Source organism: Carcharhinus amblyrhynchos, chromosome 30, assembly GCF_965287045.1.
Source record: "Carcharhinus amblyrhynchos chromosome 30, sCarAmb.v2.hapA, whole genome shotgun sequence".
NCBI classification, from domain to species: domain Eukaryota; kingdom Metazoa; phylum Chordata; class Chondrichthyes; order Carcharhiniformes; family Carcharhinidae; genus Carcharhinus; species Carcharhinus amblyrhynchos.
Genome location: NC_137353.1, coordinates 1,168,378 through 1,181,586, shown reverse-complemented (window position 1 = coordinate 1,181,586; position 13,209 = coordinate 1,168,378). Strand labels below are relative to the sequence as shown.

Genomic DNA, 13,209 nt, shown 5'->3' with positions numbered 1-13,209 from the left:
TTTAATTCAGCAAACTACCAAAAATTAGAATCCTCCCCCCCACCCCAGGCAAGATGTCATAGCTTTTCAATCAATAATTCTGGCAAAACACAAAATTAGGTAAATTTATTGTAAGAATTGGACATTTATAGAGTGGAGGAATCTTTCTTAATTCAAGACTGCAAATCAAAGTAAATTTGCAGTTGTGACTAAACATTTTTAAATGTAATAAGCCCTTACTCCTAAAGGAGCAAAACCACTCATTCAACTCATATAAAGGTTCCCTAAAGCTCATAGCTGTTGGAAATGCTATGGTGAAACAAACAGAGAATCCAAGGCAGTTAAAAGGCAAATCTAATGGTTACCTGAACTTATACAAAATGATAGAATTTAAACTGCTAAGCTTTAAAAAAGTGAGACCAATTTAAACAAGATTAGGTCAACTAATTTCATTTAAAAGATCCCAATTTTAAAGAAATGGTAATTATTTAGTGGAATTTGTTTTAGAGAATCAAATATAAGTGAGTAGAACAAGTTTAAATCCATACGCCTGCTCTGATCAATAATCTGAAGCTGCAATTTCAAATTAAATAATAAATTTTAGGCAAGAACTTCAAATGATCTTATTCTTTCATGGGCCTAACTTTTTTTTCCTTCCAGGTTAGTTTAAATGTGCTGGAATATCTGATGTTAAAGAAAAGCTGAAACTGGCTTGGAATCTTTTCTAAATACAAGGGAAGGTTGGCTAATTTCTCCTCAAAGAAAATAAGTTCACTACACTTTTGTTTTTAAAAGAACAGATTTACAATTTGAAATGCACCATATGAAAAGCATGCAACTCCACTTGGAAATAACGTGGCTATCCTCTTATTGGCTGCTAACCCTAGCTCGCTACATTTGAAAAACTATTATACAGAACATTTCCTAAAGATGATAATTTTCCATCTTAAGTTCTAACTGATCCTGAACAGGTTTACAAAAATGAGACAATACCTTCAAAACCCATTGTATACAGATCCAAAAATTATTTCGATCCAAAAATTATTTCAAACCTATCATCACAAGTAATAATTCAAAAGGAAATGTGAGAATCAGTGAATAATGAAGCCTTCCAAACGATGATCAAATGTTGGATGCAGACTCGGAATCGCTTTCGAGCTTGTCAAATCGGAAATCTCAACTTGTGGCATATTTCTTTTCCACCATCATGTTGTGAGAAAGGCATTCGGAGCTGACACTGTACAGCAGTTGTTGGATGTTAACAATAGTCACTAGTTAGCTGATGAAGATGTTTCCAGCTCTTTATGTAAAATAATGAGGTTTCTTCACGTTTATACCATATTCAGTGAGAGCAGGAATTAAATCCTCCATGGTGAGGGTGTACTTTTTGTCCTAAAAACAACAGGATGCATTTAAACAATGACATTAAAAGCAGAAAGTAACAGTTTAGAATACATAGATCTCCAAGTCCAAATTTCAACCATCTATAAATTAAAAATACTTGGATTTTTTTTTCTTTCACTTGCTCTGTTAACAGCAGACAAAATAGAAACTAATTCTGGGAACCAAAAGATACCTTCAAGGGGATACTGAAAACATTTTGGAATGGACAAAAGTAGCAGTTAATGGAACTCAACAACTGCTATTGTGGAGTGGTTATATTATCAGTTCATGGTTAGTTAGCTCAGTTCGCTAGATATTTAGTTTGTGGTTCAGATTAACACCAATAGAGCAGGTTTGATATGTCAGCTACAATGGCAATAAGACGACTTGGGACCTGCCTCCTCACCAACGCTGAGAGTGGAAGGCAATGGCAAACCATTGCTGCTAAAACCCACAAAAAGAAACAGCTCAGGATGAAGTATTAATAGACGAGTCAAGGACTTGTCTTCAGACTGAGGACACTAGTGTGAAATGATTCATTTTGGTAGCAAGAACATAGACTATATAAAATAAAGAGCACAATTCTGATGAGAGTGCAGGAGCAGAGTGGATGCAAATAGGCAGAAATCATTGAAGGTGACAGGACAGATTGAGACTCTGGGTAAAGTATACATATCCTTCTTGAGTTTTCTGCCCAAAGGCAGGTCCTTGGTGATTATTCACTGAAGTGTAGCGAGCACCACAACTTTTACAGTGGGTAGAGCAAGGCAGCCCACTATCTACCTCAACTGGAATGGGAATCTAACCCAGTGCTGTTGGCATGAATCCAATCTGTATTCTAGCCCACCAAGCTAAAGGAAAACCTGGTACACCCTAGGCTTGATTTAGTGCAGCATAAATTATTTTAAAGTTGCACAGAACACTGGTTTAGTCTATCTTGGCTCTGGGTGACATACTTGTGGTCGATGGCAGCTGTCTGATATCCCTCTCATTTCAGGATGCTTTGCACCTGCTCATAGACACTATACTGGAGTCCCTTTCGGAGCCACAGAAGCACCTATCTGTGCACCTGACTTCTGAATCTCCTGCCACTATTGCTTTGCCTTGGCCACTGCTGTTGCTGTTGTGGCCAAATGGGCCATCTAAAATGGCGTTTTGTAAAGCACTCTGGGACAATTGGGCAAGAACTAAAAAGACAGAGACAAACAGGCTGCAACCCTGACAAGTGAATAAATACGATATGGGTCATCTCCAGGATGAAAGGGACTTTATAGTCACACTGGGTTGCGTACCAGACTTAAGGGTACCGTGAACCCTGATTTAGGAGCGAGGTATGTGACCTATGTGCCTCCAGCACCTACAGACATGGCCGCTGGGGACACACTCAGAGATCAGTCTGGTAGCACCTGATTGGACTCTTATCGATCAGGGTGATCAAGTCCTTATCAATTGATTGGCAATGACTAAAAATGGGCGTGAAACCAAATTTGGTATAAAGGGTGCTGCGCAACCAGGAATCAATCTCTCTCTCTCTGACAATGGTGACCATCGCCAGCACGAGGAGAGCCACCACACCCGACAAAGGAAGGAAGAAAGACCAGAGCCAGAATGCCAGACCAGACTACGCAGACGACTACCAAGACCAGCGCACAGATAAAGGCCAATATCTGCTTGGGTACTTGCCAGTCACACAAAGTTAAGGCAAGGTCTAGTATTGGACTTGAATTCTAGTATTTTCCTGTAAGATAACTTATTGTTGGTCGGGTGGGTGATTATTGATTGTGTGACTTTAAATAAATATTGGTTGTACTAATAAGACTTCTACTCAGTTATTTGTCCACCGTATAAGGGTTAAAACAGACTGTAAGGCAGGCAACACTGTCCCCTGATGGATGTTCATCAGTATCCGAAACATACTTGTCAGATAAGAGAACAACCATAGAGGACCTCTGCGCTGGCTGCTACCCCATCAGGCGATCACCCATCTATCTTCCTGCACCAAAGGATGTGGGTGAGATCTTTAATAAATTGCATTGGTATTCACAAAGGAGGGCCACATTGATTGATGGTGTTTCGGAGAGATATGTAAACTCTCTAGAGCGAGTCATTACAAGGGAGAAAGTGTGAGGTGTTTTAAAAGGCATTAAGGTGGACAAATCCCCTGAGTCAGATGGCATCTATCCCAGATTACTGAGGGAGACAAGCGAGGAAATTGCTGAGCCTCTAACAGAAATCTTTGCTTCCTCATTGGCCACTGGTGAGGTCCCAGAGAATTGGAGGATAGTCAATGTTGTCCCTTTATTTAAGAAGGGCAGCAAGAATAATCCGGGTAATTATAGGCCAGTGATCTTGATATCTGTGATAGTGAAATTGTTGGAGAAGATTCTTAGAGGTAGGATCTGTGCACATTTGGACCGTAACAGTCTTATTAGCGACAGACAACATGGCTCGTGTGAGGGAGGTCATGTCTCACTAATTTAATTGAGTTTTTTGAGGAGGTGACAAAAATGATTGACGAGAGAAGGCTGTGGATGTTGTCTACATGGACTTTAGTAAGGCATTTGGCAAGGTCCCTCATGGCAAGCTGGTACAAAAAGTTAAATCCATGAGATCAAGGGTGAACTAGCTAGATGGATTCAGAACTGGCTTGGCCATAGAAGACAGAGGGTAGTGGTGGAAGGGTGTTTTTCTGAATGGAGGTCTGTAACTAGTGGTGTTCCACAGGGATCAGTGCTGAGACCTCTGCTGTTTGTAAAATATATTGACTTGGAAAAGAACATAGCTGGTTTGATTAGCAAGTTTGCGAAAATACTAAGATTGCTGGAGTTGCAGATATTGATGAAGATTGTCAGAAAATACAGCAGGATATAGACAGGCTGGAAAACTGGACGGAGAAATGGCAGATGGAATTTAATCGGGACAAATGTGAGGTAATGCATTTTGGTAGTCAATTCAGGTGGGAGCTATAAAATACATGGCAGAACCATCAGGAGCATAGACACAGATCTGTGACCACAGGTCCACAGATCCATAAAAGTGGCAGCACAGGTGGAAAAGGGGTAAAGAAAGCTTATGGCATGCTTACCTTCATTGGATGGGGCATCAAATATAAAAGCTGGCAAATTATGTTACAGTTATATAAAACATTGGTGAGGCCACATTTGGAATATTGTGTCCAATTCTGATCACCACATTACCAGAAGGACATGGAAGCTTTGGAGAAAGTACAGAAAAGGTTTAGTAGGACGTTGCCTGGTATTGAGAGTATTAGCTATGAGGAGATTAACTAAACTGGGATTGTTTTCCCTGAAAAGATGGAGGCTGAGGGGTGACCTGAAAGAAGGTTATAAAATTGTAAGGGCATAGATAGGGTAAACAGTTGGAAGCTTTTCCCCAGGGCAGAAATGACAATTACAAGAGGCCACAAGTTCAAGGTAAGGGGGAAAAGTTCAGTATAGAAGTGCAGGGGAAGTTTTTCTTTTTCTTCTAAATAAAGGGTGGTGAGGGCTTGGAATGCCTTGCCAAGTGAGGTGATTGAGGCAGTTACGCGAGCGACATTTAAGACTTATCTGGATAGGCACTGGAAATAGAGGGATACAGGCTGTTGGTCTGGATAGAAAAACATGATTGGCGTAGGCTTGGAGGGCCAAAGGGCCTGATCGAGGGAAAGGACAAGCCTGTGTCATTAGGATTTTGGTCCTGTGAAAGATAAACGCCAAAGTAAACTAGTTAGGCCATGCACCATATTTCCATGTTTTTTTTTCCTGAGACTAGCCCAAGTCATCATAATTTTAACCTAACATTAGAATTCCTGACATTTGCAAAGCCCATTCGTTGCAAACTTGGTTTGTGTTTACAGTAAGTGCTGAAAACTTCTAACAAGAACAGAAATGCTTTAGGCTGTTTTATGAAAATGAGCTTGTGACACCAAAAGAATAGCAGAATAAACAGAATCCATAGAATCACAGAATCCCTACAGTGCAGGAGGCCATTCAGCCCATCAAGTCTGCACCAACCAAAATCCCACCCAGGCCTTATCACCATGCATTTATACTTGCTCTTCCTCTTGACATTAAAGGCAATTTAGCATGGCCAATCCAGCTAACCACTCATTTTTGGACTGTGGAAGGAAACCAGAGCACCAGGAGGAAACCCCACGCAGACACAGGGAGAGCGTGCAGACTCTGCACAGAAAGTGACCCAAGCCAGGAATCAAAACCCGGATCCCTGGCACTGTGAGGCAGCAACACTAACCACTGTGCCGTCAAACTGACAAATGCAAATTCAGACCTGATTATTTCTTTGAATTTTTCATGGATTAGAAGCAGAATAATTTTCTAAACTAAATCACGAGGTGACAGTTTTACAACTTTGCACAAAGTGTCCTTCACCAATGATTTTCAGAAGAATTGTGCATTCTATTCTTGGTTTGGCAATGAAAGCCTTTCTGCAGGCGCTTCACAATGAACGTAACAATGATGCTATGCTTCAAATAGTGTGAACAAACCTTGCTTTTGTTTCTGGAGCTTCCTGATGCAGTTCCCTTCATTTTACAATGCTGCAAGGCATCATTTGCAATATCTGAAATGAACTTTTGTGCAGCCAAAGATATTAAACGAATTCTGTATAAAAAACACAATACAGTCAAAAGCTCGATTTAACAGTAAGTCAGTAGTTTGCATTGATCCGGTTCTATTTCACAGGAAATAGATGTTAACTCTTCAAAGATTATTGAAGGTTTTCTCATTGAAATTACAATTTGGCTAGTTCTACGAAATCAGTATGTTTCCATATTGCAGAGTTTGTTTTAAATAACTTTGTGGTGGATCTACTGGGGGCATCTACAAATTCTAGCCATTACAATCTCAATCTGACTATAAACATCTCTAATTCTGTCCAATTACAAACTGGCTTACTGAGGTGGAAGACATTGCTTGAACACACACTGCTGCAAGTATATTGCGACAGCTGGGACCAACAGAACATAGATACATTTCATTTATTTAAATGAATAGCAAAGTGAAATGCAAGCTACATCATTGACACTTGTAAAATTGAACATTTCTCATGGCAGAAACTATGTAAATTGACATCATTACACAAACCAGAATGGAAGGAAGGCAAAACATTAACATACATTCGAGGATCCGAAGCCTCAAAGCCTGCTCGATTCAGATAATACCCTGTCACAGCATCTGGTATCTAAAAGGTACAAAAGATGAGAGATAAGAACTCAATGCCAGATTTAAAATAATTGAAATATGTATTCACATCATACCACTGTATCATTAAGATATTTAACAAATACTATCATTGGCTGTCCTCGCAGTACCTACCCTGACAAGCTCAAAATATTTTGATTCAATGAGATCACTTTGCATTCTTCTAAACATACAAGATTCCATCTACTCTGACCAATGGGCTGAATGGCCCTTTTCTGTGGTGTGTATTCTATGTAATCCCATCTATTTCTGATGAAGGATCACATCTGAAATAATATATTTCCCTCTCAAGTCTAGAACAGCGTATGGTGTACTGGCCTTCATTAATTGAGGGATTGAGTTTAGGAGTCGGGAGGTAATGCTGCAGCTTTATAAGACCCTTGTCAGACCCCACTTGGATACTGTGCGCAGTTCTGGTCGCCTCACTACAGGAAGGATGTGGAGGCTATTGAAAGGGTGCAGAGGAGATTTACAAGGATATTGCCTGGATTGGGAGGCATGCCTTATGAAGATAGGTTGAGGGAGCTGGGTCTCTTCTCCCTGGAGAGATGAAGGTTGAGAGGCAACCTGATAGAGATTTATGAAATGTTGTGGGGAATAGATGGGGTGGATTCTTGGAGGTTATTTCCCAGGACTGAAATGGTCGCTACGAGAGGACACAGGTTTAAGGTGCTGGGGAGCAAGTACAGAGGAGATGATAGGGGGTAAGTCTTTCACTCAGAGGGTGGTGAGTGAGTGGAATCGGCTGCTGTCAGTGGTGGTAGAGGCAAACTCGCTGGGGTCTTTTAAAAGACTTCTGGATGAGTACATGGGATTTAATGGGATTGGGAGTTACAGACTGTTCTATGGCCCGGTAGGTATGGATATGATCGGTGCAACTTGTAAGCTGAAGGGCCTGTTTGTGCTGTAGTGTTCTATGTTAACAACCTGCTGGGCACTTTCAAAATTGTGTAGGCTCATCGCTCTCAAACTTGACTTTAAATTAATTTCTAACCATTGCAGGTCCTTTGTGCAGAAGCTAATTCTTAAAATATATATTGATCAGAATTCTGTTTTCATCTGGCCACCCAATCCCTCCAATCTAAAATCAAATCCATTTTGGGCCAATCTCCAAGTCTACAAAGATCTGCTGAGAGTTGGAACAGGCCATTTAATCATTGGAAACCATGTCAGTTTAAATGTCATACCAATAACATTGTTCATACACTGCAACTAATTATAATTTAAAGCATTGTCCATTTGGTTAACTATTAAGCAAATTGAAAATATGGGAAGTCAATCATTACCGTACACATAAACATTGTTTCTAAGCATGAACTTTAATTATTAAAACAAGATAAATGAACGTACTGTTGGTGTATAATCCTCTAATTGCATTAGGAAGTCTGCTAGTGGTGTTGTTGATATGACAGGTTTCACATCACCATTGGCAATCCCTTGTGGAACATAAACACCATTTGAAATGGAAGTTTCTGCTGCAGAGGCAGCAGCAGCTGGAACTGAAAGTACACAAGAAAAGATATGAACAAATTGGAACAGAATTATATTCTTGAAGAAAACTACATATAAAGTTATATTTTTCTATTTTAATTTAACATTTTGATGTTATAAGTAAACAGAGCCATAGAGGTTTACAGCATGGAAACAGGTCCTTCAGCCCAACTTGTCCATGCGACCTTTTTTTTTAAATTCCTAAGCTAGTCCCAGTTGCCCACTTTTGGCCCATATCCTTCTATGCCCATCATACCCATACAACTATCTAAACACTTTTTAAAAGACAAAATTGTACCCACCTCTACTATTACCTCTGGCAGCTTGTTCCAGACACTCACCACAGTGTGAAAAAATTGCCCCTCTGGACACTTCTGTATCTCCCCCCTCTCACCTTAAACTTATGTCCTCTAGTTTTAGACTCCCCTACCATTGGGAAAAGATATGACTATCTAGCTGATCTGTGTCCCTCATTATTTTATAGACCTCAGTCAGATCATCCCTCAGCCTCCTATGCTCCAGAAAAAGTCCCAGTTTATCCAGCCTCTCCTTATAACTCAATCCATCAAGTCTCAGTAGTACCCTAGTAAATCTTTTCTGCACTCTTTCGAGTTTAATAATATCCTTTCTATAATAGTGACTAGAATTGCACACAGTATTCCAAGTATAGCCTTACCAATGTCTTTTACAACTTCAACAAGACATCCCAACTCCTGTATTCAACATTCCTATTCTTTCATTGGATCACAATTGATAGAGACATACAAAGCAAGATAATTGTAAAAGCTGTATTGCCTTTTACAAACTCTTTGAAGCAAACTCAGTAAAATCAAATAATGTGGATCTCTGCTCACCATCACACCAACATTCACACTGCCAGTGTTTCCCAAACTGACCAGTATTAAAAACTTTGGGGCAGTGCCTGAGAGCGAGTAATTAAAAGCAAAAGAATCAGATATCCACAAACTAATACTTCAGTAGTTATGTTTGTACTGACACAGCGACTAAGTGACATGATACAAGGTAGTAATCATAAAACCCTAAAGTGCACTTCGGCCCATCGAGTCTGCACCAACCACAATCCCAATCCCCACACAAAAACCCACTAATCCCTCTAACCTACACATCCCAGGACACCAAAGGGGCAATTTCAGCATGGCCAATCAACCTAACTCTCACATCTTTGGACTTGAATACACAAGTAATTTGTTTAATTGCATTTGATATTTACTGAGAAATCTCAACGATCATTTGTAAAACCAAAGTGCTGAGAATCTGAAACACAAACAGTAAACGCTGCACAGACTGGGCAGTTATGGAGACAGAGTTACTGTTCCCAGCCTGAGTGACTTTCCCCCAGTCTGTCCCGCTCCCGGGCCCGCATCCCATCACTCCATCCCCCCCACCCCAGGCCCGCATCCCATCACTCCATCTCCCCCCCCCCCACCCCGGGCCCTCACTCCATCCCCCCCCACCCCGGGCCCTCAACCCATCACTCCATCCCCCCCCCCACCCCGGGCCCGCATCCCATCACTCCATCCCCCCCCCACCCCGGGCCCGCATCCCATCACTCCATCCCCCCCCCACCCCGGGCCCTCACTCCATCCCCCCCCACCCCGGGCCCTCAACCCATCACTCCATCCCCCCCCCACCCCGGGCCCGCATCCCATCACTCCATCCCCCCCCCACCCCGGGCCCGCATCCCATCACTCCATCCCCCCCCCACCCCGGGCCCTCACTCCATCCCCCCCCACCCCGGGCCCTCAACCCATCCCCCCCCACCCCGGGCCCTCAACCCATCACTCCATCCCCCCCCCCACCCCGGGCCCTCAACCCATCATTCCATCCCCCCCAACCCCGGGCCCTCAACCCATCACTCCATCCCCCCCCCCACCCCGGGCCCTCAACCCATCACTCCATCCCCCCCCCCACCCCGGGCCCTCAACCCATCACTCCATCCCCCCCCCCACCCCGGGCCCTCAACCCATCACTCCATCCCCCCCCCCACCCCGGGCCCTCAACCCATCACTCCATCCCCCCCCCACCCCGGGCCCGCATCCCATCACTCCATCCCCCCCCACCCCGGGCCCGCATCCCATCACTCCATCCCCCCCCCCACCCCGGGCCCTCACTCCATCCCCCCCCACCCCGGGCCCTCAACCCATCACTCCATCCCCCCCCCACCCCGGGCCCGCATCCCATCACTCCATCCCCCCCACCCCGGGCCCGCATCCCATCACTCCATCCCCCCCCCCCCCACCCCGGGCCCTCACTCCATCCCCCCCCACCCCGGGCCCTCAACCCATCACTCCATCCCCCCCCCCACCCCGGGCCCTCAACCCATCATTCCATCCCCCCCCACCCCGGGCCCTCAACCCATCACTCCATCCCCCCCCCCACCCCGGGCCCTCAACCCATCATTCCATCCCCCCCCACCCCGGGCCCTCAACCCATCACTCCATCCCCCCCCCCCAACCCCGGGCCCTCACTCCATCCCCCCCCCCACCCCGGGCCCTCAACCCATCACTCCATCCACCCCAACCCCCACCCGCTCCCCAACCCACCCGCTCCCCCGCCCCGGGCCAGACCCGCACCCACCGCTCCCCGGCGCCCCGCTCCCGGCTGCAGCCGCGGTGCCCCCGGCCGCCAGGTTCAGCTGCGGATTTTCCGAGTTCATGTTGAGGGCAGCAGCGTCTGTGCGTCTCTCTCCTTCAAACCGCCATCTTCCGTCCTTCCGCAAACTGCTTCCCCCGGTCCGCGGAAAAACCCTTCCGGCCCCACCCGCCCGGGCCGCACAGCCCCGGAACATGGTTCCGCCTGAGAGTGGAAGCCAGAATGGTCACAACTCATCCCCCAAACCCCCCTCCCCAGGCCCCAAACTCCCACTCCCCCTCCCCCTCCTCCTTCTCCTCCTCCCCCCCTCCCCCTCCCCATCCTCCAAATTCTCCCTCTTCACCCCTCCCCATCAACCCACCCTCCCCAAAACACCCCCTCCACATCCTTTTTGGGGAAAAAGGGGTTGGACTATGAAGAGAGACTAAATAGATTGGGTCTGTACTCGTTGGAGTTCTGAAAGATGAGGAGGGATCTTATAGAGACGTATAAGATAATGAAAGGGATGGATAGGGTAGAGGTAGAGAGATTCTTCTCGCTTAGAAAGGACAGTAGGACTAAAGGGCACAGCCTCAAGATAAGGAGGGGGGGGCACAGTTTAGATCAGAGTTGAGGAGGAACTTCTTCACTCAAAGGGTGGTGAATCTCTGGAATTCTCTGCCCGTTGAAGTGGTGGAGGCTACCTCGCTAAATATGTTTAAGTCACGGGTAGATAGATTTTTGACAGACAAGGGCATTAAGGGTTAGGGGAGAAAGTGGGAAAGTGGAGCTGATCCACTTCAGATCAGCCATGATCTTATTGAATGACAGAGCAGGCTCGAAGGGCGAGATGGCCTACTCCTGCTTCTATTTCTTATGTTCTTAACCCCCCTCCCTCCCCCAAACTCCCCCTCCCCATCCTCCAAATTCTCCCTCTTCACCCCCTCCCAAACTCCCCCTCCCCATCAACCCACCCTCCCCAAACTCCCCCTCCACATCAACCACTCCCCATCCCCCAAAATCCAATCTATGATTTTGTAACACTACATTCTGCACTCCCTCGTTTCCTTCTCAATGAACAGTTGTTGTTGTTCAGCCATCGTCAGCGATGAGGACCTCGACACCATTAGTCATTTTGAGGCTGGTTGCGGTGTGTCCAAAGATGACTGATCAGGCCGATTTGGGCACGGAATGTCCTGGCACATATCGGACAGACTTGTCTAGACACTGTAGTTGTTGCGCTGGTGGCTCTGGACTTGCGCAGCTCACGCTTAAGTTGTGCTTCAGCAATACACCTTGCTTCGTGAGCTTGACAGCCTTTGTGGATGAGGCAGTGCCAGGTAGGGTGGTTTTGTGCCAGCGTTTCCCGGGTGGTCGTGTCAATGTCAAGTGACTTCAGGGAGGCTTTGAGTGTGTCTTTGAAACTTTTCTTTTGCCCTCCATGCAAGCGTCTTCCAGCAGAGAGTTCCCCAAAAAGGAGCTGCTTGGGTATGCGCTCGTCTGACATACGGATAACATGACCTGCCCACCGGGTCTGCGCTCTCATCAGCAGTGTGTGGACTGATGGTAGACTTGCTTTAGAGAGAACTTCAGTGTCTGGTACTTTGTCTTGCCATCTGATGCATAATATTCTGCAAAGACAAGTCATGAGGACATGATTGAGCTGTCTTGCATGCCTTTGATACACAGTCTATGAACAGTATGCTTTGTATAGCACGCAAAAAATAGTATTTTTCACTGTAAGTACATGTGACAATAATAAACCAAATCAATATGTGGATTGTATTTGAAATTTGTACTATGTTCTGGGATACAAGGTGGGGATGTGGAGGCAGATTCTAGGGTATGGGTGGGGAATGGGAGAGTGGGAATGGGAAGAACCTGGTGTTGTGAGACTTCTTACTGTGTTTACCCCAGTCCAACGCCGGCATCTCCACATCGTGATTCATTGGCAGGAAGAACTTCAGCAAAAACAGAAAATAGAAACACATCAACTTCAAAAGGGATTGCAGAAGCAGTGAGATCCAGAAGTTATATACACACAAATCATTCATATTGGAGGTCAAGTCCAGAGTCCAGTTAATAAGGTGTATAGGTTATTGGGCTTTATAAATAGAGGCACAGGTTACAACAGTCAGGAAATTATGGTGAAACTTTGTAAAACACTAGTTTGGCTTCAATTGGAGCATTTGAGACCTTGGTGAGACCTTGGTTCCTCATGCATCAGTCACTGAAGGTAAGTGCGCAGGTACAGCAGGCAGTAAAGAAGGCAAATGGTATGTTGGCCTTCATAGTGAGAGGATTTGGACAGGGATAGGAATGTTTTGCTGCAATTGTATAGGGCATTGGTGAGACCACACCTGGTGTATTGTGTGCAGTATTTGTGTCTTTTTCTGAGGAAGGATGTCTTTGTTATAGAGGGAGCACAGTGAAGGTTTACCAGGCTGATTCCTGGGATGGCAGGTTTCTCGTACAAGGAGAGACTCAGTCAGTTAGGATTATATTCACTGGAGTTTAGAAGAGCGAGGGGGGATCTCATAGA

The 13,209-nt window shown here is 45.1% G+C and overlaps 1 protein-coding gene across 1 annotated transcript; it reads right to left on the bottom strand.

Annotated features, from left to right (window-relative positions):
• Positions 1 to 90: 90 nt before the first annotated feature.
• Positions 91 to 10,821, bottom strand: taf10 (TAF10 RNA polymerase II, TATA box binding protein (TBP)-associated factor). The gene is made up of 5 exons (XM_080215225.1): positions 10,674 to 10,821; positions 7,935 to 8,083; positions 6,500 to 6,564; positions 5,870 to 5,984; positions 91 to 1,371 (listed from the first exon to the last, which is right to left on the bottom strand). The coding sequence occupies exons 1-5, from the start codon at positions 10,750 to 10,752 to the stop codon at positions 1,282 to 1,284; spliced, it is 498 nt and encodes a 165-aa protein (XP_080071351.1). The 5' UTR covers positions 10,753 to 10,821; the 3' UTR covers positions 91 to 1,281.
• Between the last annotated feature and the right edge of the window lie 2,388 nt (positions 10,822 to 13,209).